General features: G+C 48.6%; 2 protein-coding genes and 1 long non-coding RNA gene across 4 annotated transcripts in view; 1 reads left to right on the top strand and 2 right to left on the bottom strand.

Annotated features, from left to right (window-relative positions):
- Positions 1-14,778, bottom strand: part of LOC144163099 (neprilysin-1-like) — a gene marked incomplete in the record, with an annotated part of 51,505 nt that extends 36,727 nt beyond the window's left edge. Inside the window, 3 exon segments of the mRNA XM_077693902.1 lie at positions 672-833; positions 1,388-1,429; positions 14,558-14,778. Coding sequence (XP_077550028.1) covers positions 672-833; positions 1,388-1,429; positions 14,558-14,702 — 349 coding nt within the window.
- Positions 1-24,436, top strand: part of LOC144163104 (uncharacterized) — a 350,313-nt gene that overhangs the window by 124,602 nt on the left and 201,275 nt on the right. The gene's annotated exons all lie outside the window — the stretch shown is intronic.
- The window catches only part of LOC144163098 (neprilysin-1-like), a 107,308-nt gene continuing 106,791 nt past the window's right edge, over positions 23,920-24,436 (bottom strand). For both annotated transcript variants that reach the window (XM_077693900.1, XM_077693901.1), the window contains one exon: positions 23,920-24,133. In XM_077693900.1, coding sequence (XP_077550026.1) covers positions 24,028-24,133 — 106 coding nt within the window. In that variant the 3' untranslated portion in view covers positions 23,920-24,027. The remainder of the gene's footprint in view (positions 24,134-24,436) is intronic.

The raw sequence follows: 24,436 nt of genomic DNA, 5'->3' as shown, positions 1-24,436 counted from the left end.
GCATTAAAAAGAGCGTTTTAAGCACCAACGACAGGTAGGCAAAACAAAGTTTGGCTTCAATATCGTAATTACTGGGGCAATGAACTTTGAGACAAGTGCAACTAATTTCAAACGAAGACGTGCGCGACCAGCAACTACGACAGGAAAGGCAAACATTAAAATACAGTAGACTCTCGATAAACGGAACTTCAAGGGACTGAAAAAAACTAGTTCCGTTTGACAGGAGTTCCGTTTACTGGGGTAGATGTGTGAAAGTGCAAATTTATGTGCGTACACACTCTTAATACCATTTCATGAAACTCTAAGCACTAGAAGGGGAGAGTAGCTGATATTTTTTTCAGGAAGCAAGAAAACTGCAATAGGTTTAGGCACAGAATTCACAAAGTTGGTTTTTCCAACAATGACTCGCTGTGCACCACAAAATGCATCAATTATGTTTGTGTGAGTCCTTGCAACTGCATCTTCATGGACGCTAGAGGCCTCAACTTCGCGAGTGCTTACGAGACCCCGAATTTAGAATATGACAACGCGGTAATCAGAAAGTAGGCAGAAACGCCAAAACAGTTTTTTTAGGGACTATAAAACACAATAAAAGGCCTTCTCAAAGTGAGGCTATAGGCGAGCAGCGAACAAAATAAGTATTGGCCTAAAAGCCGATCTCTACTTTTTACCTTTCAGTTCCTGATGCAGCTCATAGGTGAGGACTTCAGATACTCCGTAGGATGGTTTGCTTTCTGGTATGGTGTAGGCCTTGGCCCATCCCCCACAAGCGTAAGAATAGAAATCTTCGCATGGCTTGATATGTGGGTTGCGCCACTCCTTAATCTGGTGTGCTGGGAACAGAAGTGACTGCGTCATTGTTTGCACTGCATAAATGTAATCACAATTAATAACTCCTGTCATGGCTCTGGCTAACTGTCCGTACATGTAAAGCCATGTACACGTACGCAATAAAATCTCTGCAGCACACTTGCATTTGGCTCCAAGTTTCCAGTCACAAAACTGGTAACGAGAAGACATTTTGCTGGAGAGGCCTGCTGAATATTCTTTTCAACACACCTAGTAAAAGCATGCGGGTGTGGGGTGTGTCCATGGTCTATTTTATTCATTGAAGAGGTACTGGCTGGTGCTAAAGGCCAAAAACCCTGTATTTTTTTCCAAACACGAAAGTGCGCCGAACAAGCACTAGCGTTAGTCCGGTGCGCTCCGCAAAAACGGAAGGCAGGAAAGTTCGGCTGTGCTCTAAAAGGACCCCTTCTACGTCGCCTCTCTCGTTTAGCACTAGCCAGTGTACCTTTAATGTTTAGAACAACTAAAGTGTCCAAGTTTTCTTTTCGGTACGTTCTACCACATTAAAATTGGTTAAAGAATGCTAAACAATGCTTACCTCTTTTCAAACAAACCGGGGAATCGCAGATGTCATAGCTCTCTAAAAAAGAGGGGAAATTCGCAGTATATAAAAAACAGGAAACAAAAACAAAGCAAAGCAAAATAACAAGCTTAATAAATCACACTCGCAAATCAACAGCTGCATTCGTACGCAGCATGTTTAGTTTAAAACCAGCTTACGGGACTGGGAGGAGAGTTAAAATTACGTGCACAATCTTTTTGTTGTGTGTTTGCATGAATGGTTTGATTTGTAGCAGTAGTTCCGAGTGCGGAGTTGAATAAACGCTAACTGCATCAACAGCAGCTGCCGAAAATACTACAAAAAGAAGCTATGTCGAACACACGCAGATTTAACGTGGTTGTCTTCATGACCGTAGAAATCACACAATTTTGCAAGCGCGCCTACAGATAGTACACAACTACATAGATTTAGTTGTTTTCACTAGGTGCGTGCAGGAGGGGCGAGGCTACGTGGACGAAGATGCCTTTCCAAAGTGCAAACGTCACTTTTCTTCAGCCAGCTTTTGTAGAATATCGCGGTGTGTGAAGGGTGAAACGTGTGGACACGGAGGAAAAAAAATGTCCGCGTCTCTTCTCCCTTTGCTGCAATTATCATCGAAAGACCGTGGTCTTTGCCACTCCCAGGTGCACGTCAATGCATTGTTTCTGTCCGCTGCCCACCCCTCAGGCTCTTACCCTCCCGGCTCGCTCATCCCACGATTAACACGATGCAGGGTCCTGAACTCAATTGAATTTCGCCGCGTTGTAGTGTTCCTGCGCCATTTTATAAAACTTAATGAACTCGCTGTCAAACAAGCAACCAGATCGAGCCCTAGAGCCATCCTGGCCCTCGACCTCAAGGGGGCGTTCGACAACGTCACCCACGCCAGCGTCCTGCGTAACCTGAACGGGACCGCCTGCGGCGCCAGAGCTTTCCACTACGTCCGCAACTTCCTCGAAGACAGAGCGGCCGTTCTGACGATGGGCAACGCGAAGACGGACCCGATAACTCTAGGAGAACGCGGAACACCCCAGGGATCCGTGATATCGCCCCTGTTGTTCAACCTGGCACTGCTACCCCTGTCTGAACTGCTAGATCGCATTGTCGGGTTGGACCACGCTTTCTACGCCGACGATATCACGGTCTGGACGAGCAGGGCCGGATCGGAGGGGTGGATGGAAGAAACACTGCAGCGCGCAGCGGGCGATGGTCCACGAGTACACCAAGTCGTGCGGCCTCAGCTGCGCCCCCCAAACGTCCGAGCTCGTAGTAGTCCAGGCGGGCGTCGGCAAGAGGAGCAGATGCAGCCTGATGATCGAGATTGACGGCATCCAGGTCCTACCCACTCAACAGTGTCGGATCCTGGGGCTGTTGCGTCGCAGCGACGGCAAGGCGGACGCGGCCGTGGAGAAGATATGCCTAACGTCGGAGCAGGTCCTCGGCATGCTCCGCCGCGTAGCAAAAAAGAATCGGGGCATCAAGGAAAACGACGCGCTGCGCCTGGTTCAGGGCTTCGTGGTTACCAGAACCACTTACTCGGCTCCATACCTTAACCTAACCGGAACACAGAAGGCAAAGCTAGACGTCATTTTGAGAAAAGCCACGAAGCAAGCCCTTGGACTACCCGCGTACACGTCGACCAAACGGCTGTACGAGATGGGGGTCCACAACACCGTGGACGAGCTCGTGGAGGCGCACCTCTCTAATCAGTGGGTGCGTCTCAGCGGGTCCGAACACGGGAGGAGGATATCGGAAAAGATCGGATGGAGGCCTGAACCGGTGCGAACGTCCGGCCGCGTCCCCGAACATTGGAGAGAGAAGATCAATACAAAACCCCTCCCACGCAACATGGCGCCGGGGGAGGATGACGAGAGGAGAAAAGCGCGCGCCAAGGCTTTGGAAACGCGCTTGGAAGGCAACCCCAACGTCATGTACGTCGACGCCGCCCTGGTCAAGGGGAGCGACAGGGCCGCTTTGGCAGTAACAACAAGAGACAGGCTCGTCGCCGTGGCGTCCACGAGGACAAGAAACGCAACAAACGCTGAAGAGGTGGCGATAGCATTGGCACTAATCCAACCTGGGGCGACGCACGTCGTAACAGACAGCAAGAAAGCCTACGCGAACTACCGCGGGGGGTTGATCTCTTTCGAGGCGGCACGCATCCTCAAACGACACAAAACACCAGACGAGGTCGAACTGATTTTGACCCCCGCGCACTCCTCCCTGGTCGGCAACAACGTTGCCGACTACTACGCCCGAGAAATGTCCCGCCGGGAGGTGGAGGAGGCGGGGGTCGATTCGTTCACACTAATCATTACCTATAAAGATATCATTACAATGTAGAGGGAAAATAGACAAACACTACCTGAGCCTCATCACTCCCTTACCCGCAGGGACCAGACGATAATACGCTGCATACAGGCAGGGTCTCTGGCCCACCCAACACTGCTACACAAGATGTATCAGCACCAATACCCCGAGCTCTGTCCGTTCTGTCAGACTAGCAGAGGAACGTTACCGCACGTCATCCTAGAGTGCACCGCACTAAAGGCACCAATACCCGACACACCCTCCCCTTCCCCCCTTCCCCTTAATTAATGAGCGATGGGAGATCCTTCGGCTCAGCCCCTCCGCAAACGTCCACGCGAGCCTAGCGGCCCGTGGGCGGGAGTTGCTAGCCCGGGCCTGGGAATGAGGCTCCGCTCCCGTCGGCGGCCCGGGGGGGGGGGGGGGGGGGGGGTCACTTTTTTGCATAATAAAGTTTGATCAATCAATCAATCTTGTTCCTGTCGGACTTCTTTGAATGCCACCCTGAGGAACGCCCCGAGCGCTTTTAGGGACGAAGCCCCTTAGGGGGTGGGGCTGTTGGCGTCTCCTGTCGTCGTCATCGCCGTAATCGTCGTTCATCGCATGTAGTCACGGAACTAAAACACCGGGAAACTCTCTTACCCCTCGCGCTAGAACGTAACGCGTATTAAAAAAAAACACCGGTACACTCGTTTCCGCCTCGCGCTAGAGTGCTTCGTGCTTCAAAGACGAGAGACTTTCACAGCAAGGCAGTATACCTCTACCACACCCCCCCCCCCCCCAAACGTTTCATCTCCGTTGGCAAAAACGCCAAGGTGCCAAGAATACACTGATGCACTGAATGCTTCCCCTGAAACCCCAGGTTTCAGGTTAGGGGAGATGGCTCTTTACTTTTTTTCCATTTTTGGGTCAAGTTGTTTCCAACCCGTATATTTTTGGTTTTTTGAGCAAGTCATGTATTTTGATTTAGAATAACTCTGAAAATGCCACTTATGTACTGACGTTTTTCTTCAATTATGCCCAAAGTTTTCTTTTTGCTGAATAATGTTGACAAGTAGGAAGCGTGTTTCCGGATTTTTTGGCTTCGAGAAGTTCCGCCTGCAGAAACCTCGTACTAACCAAACGTTTGGCCCTGATGGCGGAATCGAGGGACCGACAGACAGACGGACCAAATTTTTCGGGTTTAAGTAGCAGAAGAAAGTGTATCGTCTCTAAAAACGTTTGTGGGCGGCACAAAGTCATGCAGCCAGCCTTCGCAAGCGCACCTCCGTTGAAGCAAGTTGACCCGTCATGTGATTATGCACGTGACACACGATATCTTTTTTTTTTTTGTAGCATGAGCTACACTGGCCGAGGTTGAGCAGTTTGGCGTGGCTCCTGGAGAGCCGTGCTGCGCATGCGCGAGGAGCCGTGACGTCACACGGCGCACAGCTGGCGCGCCGGGTCGTCGCCGCCGCTCGCGCCTCGCCAGTCTGCGCATTACAGAGGAGTGACGTCATAGCCGCTGCAGACGCACTGGCGCCGGCGCGTGTTCATCTGTACGCCTCCTTTGCGCAGTAGCCATGTCTGACACTGCACCGAACCACTGAGCCGTCTGTGTGGCAATAAAGAAGCAACCAGACGTTAAGCAAAAATAAATATACGTGTGTCACATAATGCGTATACCGTGTGTGTGTCATTGAAGCATCAGTTCGGTTTTTCGAAAGACACGTTTTAAATTCTATGCGTTCAGGAATTTTCCTTGTCTAAAACAATCCAGAAGTGCTAAAGGAGAATATTTAAGTCGGCTGGGGGGCAAACTATTTGCACAAGGTTACGAAAAAACAACAATTTTTGGAGTACTGTATCTAGGGAATGACATCACTGGGCGCCGACGTCTTGGTATGGTACACTGGCCGACGTTTTCCGCATTTTGATCGCCTGTTTTTATCGCCTCGCACAAGCACACAAGTGGCAGAAAAAAAAAATGCGGGGAAATGAAGAATATGAAAGCTTCTAGATCTGAAATGGCTCTCTGCCCGGATTCGAAACGGCCTTTCCGATCGCTGGGCTGCTGCTGCGTAGTTCAGGGGCTGGTACTTTCCCTGGCTGATAATTTCCCTGGTGCGCAGTCGGGACGGTTCCCGTTTAGCCGTTTTGTTGCAATACTGAACAGTGGCATTATCGGGGCGATAATGCTTGAAAACGTGTATCAGATGACGGGAAGTTGCGCGGCTCGATAGGCGGAGTTCGTCGAAAACAACGTTTTGCGCGCGTGACTTCACCATCGCTCGCCCTTGTGTGTGAAATGCGCTGCGCGCGTGTATAATCGGGGTTCGTGTGGCGAAGTTTTGGTCTCGTTTCCTTGGTCTAAAGCGCTGAGGTATTGCTGTGTTTGACAGCGAGTGTGCGAGCTGCGGTAATCGGACGATCGACGCACAAAAAACTGCAACGCAGGCTGCATCGCCTGTAAGTGTACTAATAGCCTAATAGTGAATAATAGATATCAATCTCATTTCACGTCATTTTTATTTCCCTAGGAACCCCACCTGGGGCACTACATAACAGGGGGATACGCAGGAAAGAAACCATTTGAACGCGTCAGTTTCAGCAACAAAGGTGAGTTATGAAGTTTGATGGGCTAGTGGTTGAAATAATGGAGCAGGGAAGGCCGTTCCAAGTTTTCTCTTCACGGGGAAAAAGAGACGGTGGATCTGAATTAAAGTTTAAGGTCAAAGGCGAGATAGCTAAACATAATATGTAATTGTGGTAACGCTAACTCGGTAACGATATGACGAAACTCTAGGCAGTTTTAGCATATCGTTACCGTGTTTTCGTTGCAGTTTGCCGTGTTACCGGAACCCGGAGCTTGTGTTTACCGCTGAAAACGGTAGGGCACGTTTTAGCGCACCGTTTGCGATTTGCGTATACCGGCCGCCGTTGTGCAGGTAGCGACATCTGATGATTTAGGCTCGAGGCAAATCACGCATAATTTGGTTGCTCGTATCTACTTGCTTTAGTTTAAAGTAACTTGAATATTTCACTTTTCGACTGAAGCGATCACAATAACTGCAGTTGTTTTGAGAATACCGTAGTCATCAACTGCAGAGCTTTAAAAAAAAAACACGTCGGCCGCGCCATCTACCGAGTAGAGTTAGAGTCGAGGTAAAATAGAATTTGTCCCCACTCTAAATATTTAGGCGAGAAATGAGTAAAATATGTTGCAGTAATGACTCAGTTACCTACACTACCTTGCCGTGCACAATTTTGGTGTCCCAAAATCACTTTGCTAGCTCAGAAACTTATCAACTATTAAAGGGGCACTGACACAAAAATTTTGCATCTTGTTTTTTTTTTTTGTTGCGATGAGTAGCTAGTGACCTACTTATAACCTGTAGAAACCTCATTTGCTTCAGCGTGCAACGGTTGTTTAATTAGAGGCATTTTCAATGCGGCCAGTCGCAGTTTCGGTTTCAGCGAGTGCCGCGAAACGATGGATTTTGTGGATTTTGTGTGAACAAAGCTGACCACGTGACCGTCGGAGGGATATCACAGAGCAGAGCCGCCGTAGCACTGTCGAATCCGCATCGACGGCAGTTTCTGCGAATGCCCCCACGTACTGATCTCGTGAGGCGCTTAATTAAAAAGCGACCGTGGATGTGACACAGCCGCTGCGAGTGCAAATGCTACCGCGGCTAAAGAACGACGCGCGACGCTCGAGACGGTGGGTGGCAAGACGCGCGCTGGGAGCAGCCGGCCGGTCTGCCTACAGGTCCGGCTAGCTTATTTAGTGGCTCTAGGTCCGCCTACAGATGTGTTCGGCTTAGCACTGCGGCGGATATTCGAGTGCCGCTCTCGTAAGCGGTTCAGATGACAATTTTTAATGCAACCCGCCATCGCATCATTAACTCCTTTCTCATGTAAGCCACCATGGTCGGGACTTGGGGACAATTTCGTGCAGCGGTAACAAGCTATCACTCGAGCTACCTGCGCCGGCCTGGGCCACTTCGCGGCCGTGGCCGCCGCCTGCACAGCGACCGTGCGGCTAGCTCAGTGGGCTTTTCGTGCCTCCGGCGCGTTTTCGCATCCAATGGTAATAAACAATAATAGAAACAGAGTGCCTGGAATCGCTGCAGTACTTTGGTCGCGGCCAGCTGCCCGATGAGCTGACGAAATCACGGCGCCTCCGCCGCCAACGATCGGGTCGTTCGTTCTCGAGAGCAGAAGCTCCGCCCTCCGGCCCTCCGATTGGAGCGGCGAGCCGGGTGAGCCGACGAAAAACGCCGGCAGTGCGGAAGCGGCAAACACAAACTCGTGACGTGTTTGGATGCTCTTTATTTACAGAATATCCTCGGGATGTCGATTGCGCGTGGTCCTCTTCTGGATGCTCGGTTGCGTTTCGCAAACTTTAAAATTGATGTTAATTATGTTCTAGGCTGTATTCGCCGCTGATATTTTGCACATGATGTATATGTGTTCCCACCAATCTATCTCCGAAGTTATCTCGCCTTCAAAATTTTGTGTCAGTGCCCCTTTAAAGGCGGGCAAGGCTTAGCACGAGTAGGGGCGGTCATTTTGCTCGCCCATCTTTTTAAAACAGTCGTTTGCCGTTCTCTTGAGCATTATTTAACAAAAAACACGTAAGAAACAGCATCAAGTAACATTACTTTTATCGGCCGTACCAAGCATAAAGCTCGGACCACACTGCATTTGCTGTAATCAATACGCGAAGGTAAACTTCGTCTGTTCAGGAAGCTCGCTGGCGACGGTAAAGCCTGTGCCGGTAAGTTACCGTTCACGGTAACTCTCGCGCATGCACAGTCGACTCCCGCAAACCCGGTAAACGGTAACGCAAACGCGGTAACAATATGCTAAAACTCTCTTCTATTAGAGGGTTTTAGCATAGCGGGTAGCATCCGCTAACGCTACGGCGGCGGGTACGGGACTCGACTGGGCACCTGCGAATTCGTTCTGGCAGCGTGGATTACTTCCGTGGGCCGGTCCTTGCCATGCCCACGCATTAGTTCCGCTGAGGGGCAACCTCCGCGCCCTTCACGCTTGCGCATGCGTAGTCGGGACCCGGTAACCCGCCGCCGTAGCGTGAGCCTCCGCTAGCTGCTGTGCTAAAACTCCCTAATATCGCAATGGAAAGCACAGGCTGCAAGTAACTTCGAAATTGGCAGGCCATGCGTCATGCGTAAAAAAATATCTCATGCCTTCCCGCGAGGGGAACACGAGTAAATGATGCAGAGCACTGGGGGTCGTTAACGCCGCGTAAAGTCGCGTTAGGGTGGCTAGTTGGGTCGTAGTTGCGTTGGTGTTGTTTTGGGGTAGAGAGAGGAGAGCGAGACGAGAGTGTATATAGGGCTGAATGCGTCATTTATTATTATTATTGGTCGGTTCCGTCGTTATATTGTACGGAGAGAAGGACTGCTTTATAGTCGCTGAAGTGGACCGTCAAGTGGTCTTTGAGCAGCGTTTGTGCGTTGGTACAACTCGCGAAGACGAGGTCGATGCAACTGCCATGGATGGTGGTGGGTTGCTTGCTGTAGTTGTTTGAGACGCAGTAGAGTCCGTGGTTGGTGGTCATGTACTCGATCAACCAGTCGTCCTTGCGCAGGTCGACGTTAAAGTCTCTGACGAGCACGAGGGGAACGGACGACTCGGACTTCTCTCTTCCCAAGCGCTCGTACACGCTTTCGACCGCACGTAGACGCACTCGGTAACCGTCGTTCGGGGGAGGTTGGGCGCCAGGTAGATCGCGAGGACGGTAACCTCGTGGCCGACTTTGTAGGTCTTGGTGTAGAGAGTGGTGTCGACGCCGCTGTCGGCAATTGTCGCAGCGGCGTGGGAGGTACAATTGGCGTAGACGTTGCCGACGAGGTTGATTGCACAGTATTCGCCGTGACGGCAGCGCGCGCAGTAGAGGGAGAGCAGAACGGCGGGGAGAGCGCGCATTCGCAAGCAGTGCGCGCCCTTCCACGCCCCACCGCGCTGAGACTGCGATGGAGCGAACGGGCTGACTACGACGCATGCGCGCGCCAACTGCTGTTGAGAGAGAGGAGGGGAGGAAGAGAGGCGCACCTGCTGCGGACGCGGAGCTGTGGACGCCGTCCGACGCAGGAAGAGGCGAGGCTAAGAAATGCTCTGCATTTAAAACCGGCCCCACGTTGCAGCTTGGCTGGTCAGCCAATTGGGCAGTGTGCATGGGAACATAATTTTATATCATCTTCCTCAGTAACAGCCGCCCTTCTGGCGTGAGCGAACATTGATTAAGTAACTTTCCCAACAACGCGATACAACAGCAGTCGTCGGTGCCTTCTGGCCGCCCAAGCCCGCACTCCGAGCGTGGTAGATTCGTGGTTGAGAAACTTAGCGACGTACATACTTTCGTGTCCACATGGAGGCGGCATAGCACGTAATATATGTGATAAAATAATCGGAATCACGCGTGTCGACCGGTTGCGTTCGGCCCGTTCTACATGGTGCGAATTTACCTGCGAATTCGAAGATGCAGCGCCGCTCGCGCGGCAAAACGAGCCCTGTTCGTTGCTGCTGAAGCAACTAAAATAAGTCGTTTTGCCGAACGAGCGGCGCCTCAGCGGCGAATTCGCAGGTCAATTCGCACCATGTAGAACGGGCTTTACGTCGTGCGCTCTTGGCTAAGCATTTCATTCCAATACAGCTGTAGAAGGCACCGGCAGGATGGGTAGTTGGGCGAGTAAATATTGCGACAGGGTTTTGGAAACAGCGCGTTAAAACACGACCACAAAGAAAAGAACCAGAGAGGACGAGACCCTGGAGCCATGAAAACCAAGCGAACGTTGTCTCATTTACTGCACCACGAACGGAAGCTTGTAATCAGCTAATGAATTTCGTTCATGTATATGTGTTCCTCACTAAGTAATGATGATGGTTGGGCTTTATTGGTGCAAGGCCGACTATGGGCAAAGAGCGCCAAAGAAGTTCCTCACTAAGTAACGGAACTGCAAAGGAATTTCACGGAATCATTCGAACTAATTCAGCGACAGCCGCCGGCCGTCTTATCTGAAAACTGACGCCATCGCGATAAAGTTTAATGTCTACAAGACCATTACGCCCATCGTACGCTTGGTGACACCCTGTGCCCGCACTGAAGTCAGTCTCATCCACACTGGATGTGAGCACACCGAAGTAAGAGGGGGTGAGCGGGCCGCAGTTTGGCTCATGTTCCGCATAAACTTCATCTTTACCATCATGCCAGCGGAGAAGCAGCTGAAACGCGTCTGTATTTTGCACGTTCCCAGCTGGGGGATAGTGGCACGAAAGAAGGCGACGTGAAGAAACGCGCGGCGCGCAGTGCTAGCAGGGCGAAGAAGACGAGTACGGGGAGCTCGGGAGATCGAGAGCAGTTAGGTGTAGCCGCTTGCTGCTGGATACAAGTCGGCGCGCTTGAATAAACGATTCTATTGGCGCTGTTACAGCCGCGACAAAATAAAACAGAAAAAGGCCTGCCTAGAAATCAAAACAAACGGCCGGGCATATTAGTCTCTGTCGGTTACACTGTCAATGAAAAAAACAACAAGATACCGTCTAAATGTTCGGTGCATTGTTCAAAAGCGCGAAATACGGGTTGCCAATGGTGTTGACATAATTAAAGCCCGAATAAAGAGGGATATGTTACTAAATTAAGATGAAAGATCAGTTGCCGGCCCTCCTTAGGCCCATCAACAAAAACTGCACGTTTGTTCTATTTTACGTAAAGATGCCACTCGCAGTGATTGGACAATGGCTCAATGGGGTTGTCTGCTAGCGCGGCTGGTCGAAAGGCTATGAACATCAGCAAAGGGAAATTGTGGACGTCAGGACCGTTTCGCCAAATCTCATTCGGCTGTTCCGTCCACGCACCCGCAGGCTGCAGCAACTCGCGGCTCGTGTGAGAACTGGGAGGAGCCTTCGCTGTGATTGCATTGCTGAAGCCACGCAGCTGGACACGGAATCACTGGTGGCCAAGGCGCCTGGAGGAAACTTTTGGGAACGGTGGGGGCGCAATGTCAACGAGAGTCAACCGCTGTCCTAAGGTCGTCGGTAGTTGCGCATCGTTCAGCAGCAGCCCACGCGCACAGCGAAAGGTCTACCTTGCACGGAACGCGCCGGATTGGCGGTCGGTCATCATTGCACCTGACCATGGGGCGTTCACTACGCGCGCTGATTCACCTCGTTCCGATCCCCACAAGGTCGGGGTGCGTTCGGGGTCGCGCGTAACTACAGGCAGCCGCCTCGTGCGCCGTGGCGGTCACAGCTGGCTTCGCGAACTCTGGGCCGGCCCTTATGCTGGAAGGTGAGCATTAGGGGCGTCTTGAAGGAGCGGGATAAGGTTTCGCGTCCACGGCTAGTGAGTGGTGCATTGAGCATTGAGGGCCAAACGGATCCGTAGAGCCCAAAATTGGTTACCAGCCTATGAGGGTCAAGTGATTTTGGCGCACTCGCAGATAGAGCAGTTTGAGGGTTCGCACAGGAAGTTAAGGGTGTGATGCGCGCACCCTAAAGCTTTGTAGACACCTCGGTGGGAAGGGAGTCGCTTCCAATGTTGCTCAAGTGATGTATGCGCACTTGGAGCGAAGAGAGTTAAAGTTTGCCTTGGGGCACTTTCCTTATTAGCCGTGTATTCTTTTGTGTAATGGAAATAGAAAGCCTTCCTCGATTGTTTTCTAGGGAATTAAGCCACTTGTAGAATTTTGTGATTGCCCTGCTGAGCCGCCTGCAAAATAAACTGAAGTCCGGATGACGGGGTACCTTACCGCGAACCGGGGCCTGGGAAACGGGCCTGCTACTCCTTTATTGCGCACACGGAGATTGGCCAGTGACGAAGCCAGCTGTTGTCAGAAACTCACGGCCAGTTGAGCAATACCCGTTGGGCTACTATGCCAACACAACCAACCGAAGTTCTTGCATGCCCACTCAGTGGGATTGGCCAATGACGATGACAACTGCCTTAAAAAGTTCACGTCCGATACAGCGATTCCCGTCTGGCTACGACGCCAACAAACATACCCGCCCGAAAAAGCACTCGGCGGCGTTCCGATGGACGTTAATACTTTAATAAGCATTCGCAACCACTGAGAAGTGCGTAGGCGTCTTAGGATTTTCTTGAACTAGTGTTCAGCGCTAGTTGCTGACGCATTTCATAATATTTTTCCGGCCCGCGTTATTGCTAAGTTTCTGTTCTTGTCATTGGTGAAGACAAGCAATTGAGGAGTACCTCTCGTCCAATAGGCGGAATACGACACAAGCTCGCGGTTCCTCATTTGAAACTCTTTCCAACGCCCACCATCAATAAACTTACTGCATGCGTCTTTAGAGCTTAGTTTTTCATTCGTGTACATTTCTTCGTAGAAAACGTATTTGCAGTTAATGCGCACTCAACATTGAGACTTATGAAAAATAAAGATGGGCACATGAACGGCATAAAACAGCCATTTTTTTGACATATGGTAAGGAAGATCGGTGGTACTCAAGATAGTATTTTTGTTTCGTGAACATGCTTCATCCGTAACCGAACATTGCTTGATTGCCTGTTGCAGTATCAGGTTTTTTAATCTGTTACGAGTGAGCGAACATGCCCAGGTTTTTTTTTATCTTTTCTCGTCGTCGGCTGCTCGTTCGCTGTAAAAAATCAGTTCTTCATCGGGCGTGTCCGTCGACTCGATTTCTATTTGTTTCAAGCACTGCTTTTGAGCCGAATAAGTGGATGTCAAAGATCAAACTGCAATTATAAGCACCGAACCGATACCTGGGTTCAGGGCCTGCGGTTGTGAAGGACAAGTTTGTCCCTCCTGGGGATCTTTTTAGCATTGACCGACGGGCGCTATTTTCGTCTTCCGCCACCAAAAAAACGATGTACCACGTCGGCTTGGTTCAAACCCGCGTCCTCGCGCTCAGAGAGAGAGAGAGAGAGATAGATAGAGAGAGAGATAGAGAGAAAGAGAGAGAGAGAGAGAGAGAGAGAGAGAGAGAGAGAGAAAGCTGTAATGAATACTGTAGAGGTTAGCCCCACAAACGGCGGGGCTTGCTACTTCAGATGGGGGTGAACATTGGCCGGCAAGAAAAGAAAAGAAAAAGGGAAGAATTACGCAGCAACAATGAATAATGGGGCCAAGAAAATAAAATCGGTTCGGAACGTAGAAAGGATTTACAGCACTAGGAGAAAAAAAAATCTCATGATCCCATGTTTAAAGAACCTCGATTAATCCAGAGGCAGACAAAAAAGTTAAGAGAGCCTTTGTCCCTCGCGCCGCGTCAGCGTGATTTTTCACGGACCAAGAAAGTGATTCAGCTCTAAAGAGTTTCCACGGACACTACGGGTTAGCCGGGCATCATCGCGGCGGGTAATTACTCAGTCTAAAATCACAACAGGAATACCGTAAAAACCCAACAAGAATTCCTATCGTACGACAAAAAACTTTGTTGCGACAACAGAAGTCCTATTGTTACGACAGAGCCATCTGTTGTTGCGACACACGCTTCTGTCGTAACGACAAAGTCAATTTTCTCAACGACAAGCATTCCTGTAGTCACAACAGAAGTGCCATTTACGCTGCCCGTCACAGTCGGCAATAACATTGAAATCATGCGCAACTACTGATTTAATAACATGATCACAAGACAGGAACTCGGCACGACGAAACATCAAAATCAGGGCAGGAATACGACACACGACAGAACATCAGAACCACGACACGACAAGAATACGACAAGACGACGGTACGACACGCGAAAATACGACAAACTACAGAAATTTATTTTGTCAGCGTCGGTGTCAAAGCTTAGACACCGACGCTGATTTCGATTAGCTTTGCCAAAAACCCTTTCGTTACATGTATACGCAGTAGGCATCCTTACCTTTTCCATTTGTCGGCAGAGTAAGCCCGGCGGCACCGCCAGCTGTCAGGAGAAGCAGCAAAGGCGCAAGTGTCTTCACGGCGCACTTCATCCTGAGCATTCTGTCGCGCGGTAGCCGCTTACTCTTCCCAAATGACGAGCTCATCCAAATGGCCGCCGCCGCACACAAGTTTTCCGGTATTGTTGCTTTTGGCCGGCGCGGTTGTCTTCAAACGACCGGAGCTGACGCCGTGAAAAACCAGTTTTGGTGGGGAAGGACAAGGAGGCGAAGGCGTGATCGAGAGCCATTTGGGCTGCATCGTTAGCCACTTGGAAAGGGGGAAAGAATTTGCTGCCGAGCGTGCCCATATAGCAAGCCTCACCAGTGCGAAGGTGTTTTCTCTGTGTAACAGCAGGGTAGGAAACATGAAGCGATGCCATGAGCTCCGATTTCGAGGACATTATTACGCTCAGATGCGTGTATATGCTATCTGGCTTGTGCCAATGCACGAGTATACGGCGACTTTCTCGGCTGTACGGGATTTGCTGATTTAGCGTCTCCATTCGACTCACAATCGTCACCGTTTTTCTTCCTCTCTTTTTGCGGTGTTGCTAAATTGCAGCCCGAACGCTTGGCAGGTATATGTGTTTGTCGATGACGGCGCCGGAAACATCCACTTGCTCCGCCGCAGGTGATCCGCTGATTTAGCATCTCCATTCGGCGTACAGTCTACAGTTTCTTTTCGCCAGTCAGCTTTGTCGTAGCCCGTGTACGCTTGAGCACGTATTTGCGTTACGTGATTTCCGACGACGCTACCGGTAGCACATTGTGGGGGACAGGATTTTTGCCAAGAAACAGGCGAGGCTGCGTGGCTCTTCAAGGTACATGTAATAGGAAACCGACCAATGCTTGAGAGTCCTTTAAAAAGTTGGGTGAGTAGATTTTGCGACTCCCCCACAACCCTGTGAAGTGAAATCCCATGTACGCCACTAGTTACGAACCCCTGGTTCCGGGCTTGCTGGCAAGCAGGTACGCTGTTAATGGGACACACTCCTGCGGGCACGCACGTTGTGAAGCTGGCATGCCGAGAGACGAGACTAAGAGTAGGGGAAGACGATCCAACTCGATGAAGGTATGAAATAAGAAAGTTTGTGGGCGCATAATGGACTTGCGCCACTAAAAACAATTCATAGCGGGTGGAGGAACAGTCAGCGCCTGTTAATACGAAGTGCACGCGTGAACGGCTAAACACTTCCAATTACCACTTCAAATAGCTACAACAACTACAACTACAACAACAACAGCAATAACAACAACAAAACAGCTTCCTTATTAGCTCACAACGCATCTCCCTTCTCGATTTAGTTCTTAATCTCGACTTTCGTCGCCAAGTCAAGCGCGCGACTTCGCTAAAATTGAAGCTTGTAGCGTCCGCTACACAAAGTGCTCACACTGCGCCGTGCGTAACAAAAAAGACGGATGATCTCAAAAGAGAGAGGTGCGTACGTTAGCGCGAGTCTCAACTGGCCTGCCTGACGCATTATGAACTGTGCCGTGCCTCAGGGTGTACCTATATAAAACAGAAATCGATGAAGTGATGATGATGATGACGATGACTGTGATGCGCTCATTAAGAGAGTACTATTGAGAGAATCTGATTCAGTCCTGCGCTTCGCAGGAAAGACAGTACAGCTTTTGTCACTCGGGATCCTCGTTTAAAGTTAGACAAAGGGCCTAACATTTCACTTGAGTTAGTCCTCTAGAAAGCAGTAGGTCGAAGCTGCCGCCGATATGGTGCGTGATTTTTAGGGGCCAAGCCCTTTAGGTGCTTGGGCAGTTGGCGTCTCATGTCGTCATCGTAGGCGCCGTCTCATGTAGTCATGGTACTAAAACACCAGGCAGCTCGTGTACGCCTCGCGCTGGAACGCTTCGTAATGGGTACTAGAAAAAACCACCGGGACACTCGATTACGCCTCGCACTGCAACGCTTCGTGACGCGTACTAAGAAAACACTGGGACACTCGTTTGCGCCTCGCGCTAGAACGCTTCGTGCTTCAAACGCAACAGACTTTTGCAGCAAAGCTACCTGTATCCCAAACGGTGTCATCTCCGTGTGCAGAAACACCAAGGCGCCAAGAATACACTTTTACTCTGCTTGCTTCGCCCCTCCACAGGTTTCGCGTTAGTGGAGATAGCCCGGGCGGTCAAAAGAAGATATGTTCATGCACGCATATTGCGCACATCTGTGTATGGCGCACGGGTGTGTAGGGTCACATCTATATATGGCCCACGGGTGTGTATGGCCAGATGTGCGCCATATGTGGGCATGGACATATATATTTTATATAACACTTAAATGTATATATGTGTATATATGTATATGTATATAACACTTAATGTATATATTTATGTTATATAACACCTAAATATGCTTACCCTGTACTCTGACCTATATGTTTCAGGAAGGCCTCTTCCTGAACCGTCACTCACTATATATATATATATATATTTATATATATATATATATATATATATATATATATATATATATATATATATATATATATATATATATATATATATATATATAATAACACAGAAATAAGAGTTGGCAGTCAAGAAAACCTCGGAAAGCAAAAGGGAGGTTGTGGTAGATCATTGACACAGATAAAGAATTTGGAAAGAAAGAAAGAAAGAAAGCGGAGAAAAAAATGCCTGCCAGGTGGGATCCGAACTCACGACCTCCGCTTTGTTTCTTTCTTTCCTAATTCTTTATCTGTTTCAATGATCTACCCCAACCTCCCCTTTGCTTTCCGAGGTTTTCTTGACTGCCAACTCTTATTGCTGTGTTATTTTCTACGAGCCCCTCATTTCCTATTCTGATTCGCTACACAAATATATATATATATATATATATATATATATATATATGTTTACAAATGACACAGCGCGCCGCCAGCGCAGCTTCAAACTATTACGTTAATGTAACAGGGAACTTTAACTGTGATTCCGCCAACGTCGTATACCTGCTGGAATGCACCTTCTGCGGCAAACAATACATCGGCCAGACTGAAACACCCTTTCGTTGGATGTTTAACAATCGCCGCTGTCATGCAAAAACCTGTCCGTCTTTGCCGCTGTCAAAGCATGTTAACACTCCTGCTCATTCTTTTGAACAACTGAAGGCCACAATTTGTGAATCTAGTTTTAAAACGCATCACGATCGCGAGGTTCGTGAGTCCTACCTCATCCATAAGTTTAAGTCAGCGTCGTTTGGCATCAATGAAAGTTATGGGAAATTGACGTGCCTTTCCTCCGATTAAAGTTTCGGCTGCATTTCTCAGGCTAGTGTTATGCCTGTTCATTTCTTTCCCCCGACAATATTCTCCCATCATTTGGCGACCCCCGGTAGATGGTTATAGTTTGGTGCTAGCACCGCGTTCTTTAGCACAATGGCTTCACGAAACCAAATTTGACAAGCAAGTCTGGACAGTGTTTTGGGTAGAAGGCTGCGGTACCATTGTTAGCTTTGACACTCTTACCTTGTAATAAATTTGTGCACGCGAGCGTGTGTGATTGCTTTCTTCTCCCGTTTCTTTTTTGTATAGCTGTTTTCTAATATTCGTCGCTGACCGCCTCGGCGTTCCCTGAACTGGTACCATGCGCCGGCAAGATGCATACCGCTCGGTGCCGCGTCATACCGGTGCACCTGCCTTCTGTTTTCTTTCTTTTCATGACTTGTTTGACCGTGTCTTTTTTTTTCTGCCCTTTGTATACCAATGTACACCCATTTCCTGTCGAAACTGCCTGTCCTACTGCTTTATGGCGCGACCCTTGCCTCCCACCAACAGAAGCCAAGTGTCTCATGTTTCAATCACCTGACCCTGATTCTTAGAACGGGTGTGTATGCGCAGATGTTCGCCCTTTGTGTGCATTGGCATATCTTCTTTGGACCTTCTTCGTTCCGCGTGACTGATTTTTTTGCCGATGTCAAAACGTGCATGGGCATATCTTGTTTTGACCCCTCTTTCAGCCCTGTTGCCGCGGGGGAGGGGCGAATTACCTTGTTAATTTTTTTCTGGTTGTTTCTTTTCTTGTCTGGCTCTTTTTTCTCATGTCCGTACTGCGTGATGTGGGTTCCTGTTATCCTTTTTATATTTTTTATTTGTATTTATTTTTTCCCCTCCCTCTTCCAGTTCGTTCATTCTTTTGCTGCCCACCAACCATGAACCCATTGTACAAACTCTCCCTTCCCTTGCCCTCGCCCTGGCTACATTTTCTGTATATATTAGAGCACTGCACGGGCCTGATTTTAAGGCCCGAGCCCGGCCCCAGCCCGCTCTGTGAAGCCCGAGCCCGACCCGGGCCCGTAACACCGAGCCCGGGACCAGCCCGGGACCGGGCATACATAAGTGAGCCTAGCCCGGGCCCGGCCCGGGCCCGTCGTCTCAAGCCCAGGCCCGGTCATTTATTTTTGAGCCTAGGGAGGGCCCGCGTGTGTGTCACCACGCCCGGTCTTAGACGCTGAAGAAAATGTGTTTATTAAGGGAACGAGCCCACTCGTCACAAGCCCACTCGTCACCGGAAAACTCGTCATAGGCCAACTAGACACACCGGCCTTTTGGTACCGTGCCATCTCGAGACAGGAACTCTCATGCAAGGCGCCTTTTCGTCGCAGGGATTTCGTTACAAGGCGGACGCGTGAACAAAAGCTTAGAAGCCCTGACAGGAAATTGGCGTTGAAAGCATGTCTGAGGCTGGTTTCTACGAAAGTAAATTCGTTACGACTGTTTAGCACGGCGTGTGGAGGTCTGTGTGACCAGCAGGTGTGCATAAAGAGCTGTTTTTTTTTTCTTTGGGGGACGAGGGGGGTGCAGAGGTCAGCGCGACCTGCACTTCTTCAAGTGCTGATCGTCAGGGCTGTTGAGGTGGTGTACTTCCGTATTTTAGCCCGTATAACCTTCCCCTGCATAAAACCAGCACTCCCACTTTCAGTCTGCGAATAAAAAAAGATTGGCGAAGCTTACACCAACTCCCCCAAGGCTTGAACAATAGCTAAGCTACAGGATTTTTGTCTATGTAAACACTGAAGGACAGACCACCACGCAATGCATTAGGTTTGAAAGTGTTTATTTGTTGATTTGATTGATTGCGGGTGTTTAACGCGCCGACGCTCCACAGGCGATAAGGCGCACCGTAGTGGAGGGCTCCGAATTCATTTTGACCACCTGGGGATCATTAATGTGCGTGCGCCTAAATCTCGAAGACACGTGCGTTTTCGCTTTTCGCCTCCATCAGAAAAGCAGCCGCCGCAATCGAACCTGCCTCCTTGGGCTCAACAGCACAACGTCAGATCCACTGAGCTGTTACTTTTCTGCCTGCTAATATTTAATACGAATTTGAATGCAATTATCATTTTAGTATAATTAACTGGGTATGACGACACATTCACCTAACTTCCTACGTCAAAAACTTTGAAAGCACACTCGCTCGCCTACATCATTTTTTTAAATGGGCGATGTATAGCAGGCGGAAACATCGCTTTAACGTTCCGAAACAAGCTCGGAATGTGTGTTTCCGTGTGACGAATATTCCGGTGATACGAGAATTCATCGTACGAAATGCTTTGTGACGAGTTGGCATTCCTGACAAGTTTACCTGTCACGAGTAGGCCTATGACGAGTGGACTTGGGACGAGTGGGCCTAGACCCGTTTATTATATTTGGTCCAGTGTCTTTGTAGAGGGAAATCAGATTGAGCATCTAGTCTGCACAAGCACGTCCTGAATTGAAACGCGAAAAATAAGGGTTTAAAATTGCACGTGGTTTCGCTTACACCGTCTGCATTTCACGCCACATCGGCGTAATAATAGCTCGTATTCTTACACGAGAGACACCATCACCTTTGATGACCAGACTCTTGGAAACTTCACGTGGTTGTCTGTCACAAGTTGGTATTGCGGAAATTTCTTGCTCCCCACGAGTATGTGCGTGCGTTGAAATATTTTTCCTGCTGTGGCCGTTAGGCGGTGGCGCTTCTCTAACACGCGAGTGTGATCTCCAGCCACGGCAGCCGCATTTAGAATGGTTCGACACCTAAAACACACGTACATAAACATAGGTGCACAGCTCCAGGGCCTAAATAAATTCCTACCCCGCTAGGGCATTCCTTATAACCGTATCTTTGTTATGTTATACACCAAAATATGAAATCTTGGTGCAGTACATGAAATCTCATTAAAATTACAGTATAGTGACTATCAGACCGAGCAAAACAGTGTTTTTAAGACAATGTGTGCAACTAACATCACAAAGCGCGTAAAAGTAAACTCAGAATATTCATTTTTATGCTCTTTTCTAGAATTCACGTCAGAAATCCGCCGGGCCTATGCATTCAAGCCCGAGCCCGGCCCCGGCCCATGGCGTCGAGCCCGAGCCCGACCCGGGTCCACGGCACTGAGCCAGGGCCCAGCCAGGGCCCGCCGATAATCGACTTCGGGCAGCCCGGCCCGGGCCCGTGCAGTGCTCTAGTATATATATAACCCTGAAACCAACTTATTCTGTACTCTGAAGAAAGGAAGTCCTCATCCTGAAACGTCAGTAAACTTTTATTTTTATTTTTAATGTCCTTCTCGTGTGTCTCGGTCTCTACTGACCTTTTTTTATCGCGCTCTGTGGGAGTTGTTGTTTCCAGACTCTCTCTCTCTCTCTCTCTCTCTCTCTCTCTCTCTCTCTCTCTCTCTATATATATATATATATATATATATATATATATATATATATATATATATATATATATATATATATATATATATATATTAGTAAAGAGTCGGATACACAGCAAGAACAATAACAAACAATGTTTACTTACGTAACGGCAACGGGACTTGCCTTCATCAGAGTAAAGTTACATGATTTTGCTGTGTAACTCCCAGCAAAATCCTGTAACTTTACTCTCAAGGCAAGTCCCGTTGCCGTTACGTAAGTAAACATTGTTTGTTATTGTTCTTGCTGTGTATCCGACTCTTTACTAATACTATTTCTGCGCGCTTTGTGAGTTTATCTTTCTCTAGATTTATATATATATATATATATATATATATATATATATATATATATATATATATATATATATATATATATATATATATATATATATATATATATATATATATATATATATATATACGGTATTCTGGAGGTCGGGGGTTCGGATCCCACCCCGCGGGCATTTTTTTTTCACCACTTTCTTTCTGATTCAAAAAATTTTTCATCTGTTTCTATGACCTACCGCATTGCCCCCTTTGCTTTCCGAGGTTTTCTTGACTTCCAACCCTTATTCTGTCTTAATTTACCGAGCCCATCATTTCCCATTTCTGATTCGCTATATATATATATGGGAGGGGCTGCTTCCCCCAGTTCGTTCCCCTTTCGAGGACGGCCGTTCCGGCAAGGTCAACTTCCTGGTATCCCGTCCCGCATTGGTCGTCGACGGCGCTGCGTCCTTTCTTCTGTCCGCCGACTTCGTTTCTGCCTTCCGGGCGCTCTCTTTGGGGCGGGGATCGGGTAGCCCGTCGCCGTTGATGGTTATGGACGATTTGCACCCCTCTTTTCTGAATAAGCCGTCTGGCGCCTCGCTTGCTCATGACACGCCGGGCACCGGCTTCGACGTTCCAGGGCTCCGACGGTCGATGCCCTCTCGCAGTTAGCCGCCCTCTTTTGCTTACGGCGGCGGACACGGAAAAAATAAACCTTTAGAGTGGTTCTCTTTTTCTTCTTCTTGTTGTTGGGTCCGAAATTACGCGATTCTGCTCTCTTTGCGGGCATAATACGGGAAACAAACAGTCACCGCTCTGGGAATAGGGAGGACACACCTGAGGCCTTTCGGTCGAGCCGAACTAAACTGAGGGTGACGACCGGTGTGCGTCGTCTTCCTGTGAGCGGAGAGCTCCTGCTTCTACTCGTCACTTGGACATCAAATAAGAGGGAAGGGGGGGAAGGGAGCTGTCGCGTTCGCTTTGAAGCGTGAACTGGATGTCGGGGTGGAGGGAATTTGATGCTTTTCGTGACTAAACTTCGCTGGTCTACAGTGCGCAAAGACTTTGTATGTCTATGTCTTTACATTGTTTACATGTCTGTACGTCCGCATTGTTGTCTGTATTCTTGTGTCTACACCAGTGTTGTGTCTATACCATTGTTTTTACCTTCCCCTTATGTAACACCCCGCAAGGGCTCCCTGAGGGTAACCTCAACATTGACAATGCTGCACAACTCAGCGGTTCTGCACGTGAAGTGAAAGTGTGTGGTACCCTTTTATTGTACAGTTTATTGTTGTTTTTGCTTGTTGGCCAATGTTAGGCCCATCGCTGTTGTTCCTGCTGAAATTGTATGAACGCCCACCTGCTATGGTCTCGCCCGAGACTGGCAGTATTGAATATAAAATAAATAAAAAATATAGGAAAAGAAAACTTCGAAGAAGGTAGAAGCACGATATATATATATATATATATATATATATATATATATGCAAGCCATTTTTTTCTAAACCGGGGGGTGTCGCAATGGCAGGATGTGCTTTACCAAATACTCCTATTAAACACTGCCCTTCAAATGCTTTCCCTCAAGATATCGCATAATCAAAACACATGGGCAGCTGAGCTTAAATTTCGCGGGGTGCTGTAATAATTGTCAATGCATTTTCTCCTGGAAGTGAAGTCTTCAGTTTCGAGTTTCACCTTACACCCTTTACTAGTGCGTCCTTGATGGTGGTTTAAAATTATTCAGCAATAAACTCTCCCCACAAATGTGTCACGTCAAGCATTCTCCCCTTGCACAAACTACCACTCAGCTGTGCATTCGGAGTTCGTGTAAATGACACCGAACAGCCGACGATTCTTTCCAGACAGCGATAACATTTTGGTCCCACTTGAGTTGCGTCACCCAAGCATTTAGTGCCTTCAAGGGTTGTAGCAAAACCACTCGAAATGATTGGCACGCTTGTTCTCAGCAAAGGCAGCACAGCTCGGATGTCGCCAATTCTAGAAATTTTTATTCGCAGCAGAACGGTGTGTCCTTGAACTGCACGAAAGTTCCCAAACAAATGCAGCAAAGAGAATTTTAGCAGGTGTGAACCGCTCAATTTGTCTGTTTTTTTTCATCGCAGCACAATATCGCCGCCGCATGCCGGGTTATGGGTGTTTTCGCAGACTGTGCAAAGATGGTTGATTCCCTTGAATGCGTTCAACGCTAAGAGGTATTTCCGGTACGGTTTTGGATGTTCTCACCGTGCCTACAGGTATTCAAGCTGTTTTTTTAATCCGGGTAAAAACACTTTTCTGTTACAGTCCTTGACTGTGGAAAAATACTTCTGTTCTTACTTAAAGTGCAATGATTTATCATGTTGACTTTATTCGCAAAAAAACCAATTGCGGCATACGCTGAAACTCCGTACAGGATAGCGCTAGCCATCCCCATTCCTTATTTCAGCGAAGTCACCATAAAACGCATGTTTCGGTGCGATCCGGATTCATTCTGGAATGGGCTGGGCACTTAAACACTTTTGAGAACTCAGCCAGGTTCCTCAACGGTATATTGGCCCTGAAAAATTAACACAGAAATGACAGAGTGTAACAGCGGCTCGAACAACGAAGGGAGAATCACTTTTCTGGGTATGTAATTTGACAATTCCGCCAAATATTCAAAGGAACAACAAGTGGGCGGTGCTTTCTCGAAAATGCAATAACTGCCGACTTTTGCGTAAATACACTAAATGACTTCGGTGACCAGACGCAAAAAACGAAAATTATTTTATTTCAAACTTTGGCGCCGAATTTTATTTTTTCACCCAAAACAATTGTCCTGAAAACATGCCCACAACAGCTGCTCTAACTTATAGTCCTG

Source organism: Haemaphysalis longicornis, unplaced genomic scaffold (assembly GCF_048455015.1).
Source record: "Haemaphysalis longicornis isolate Haplotype H1 unplaced genomic scaffold, Haemaphysalis longicornis Haplotype H1 scaffold_12, whole genome shotgun sequence".
In the NCBI taxonomy this organism is placed as follows: domain Eukaryota; kingdom Metazoa; phylum Arthropoda; class Arachnida; order Ixodida; family Ixodidae; genus Haemaphysalis; species Haemaphysalis longicornis.
This window is presented reverse-complemented; position numbering and strand designations above follow the sequence as displayed.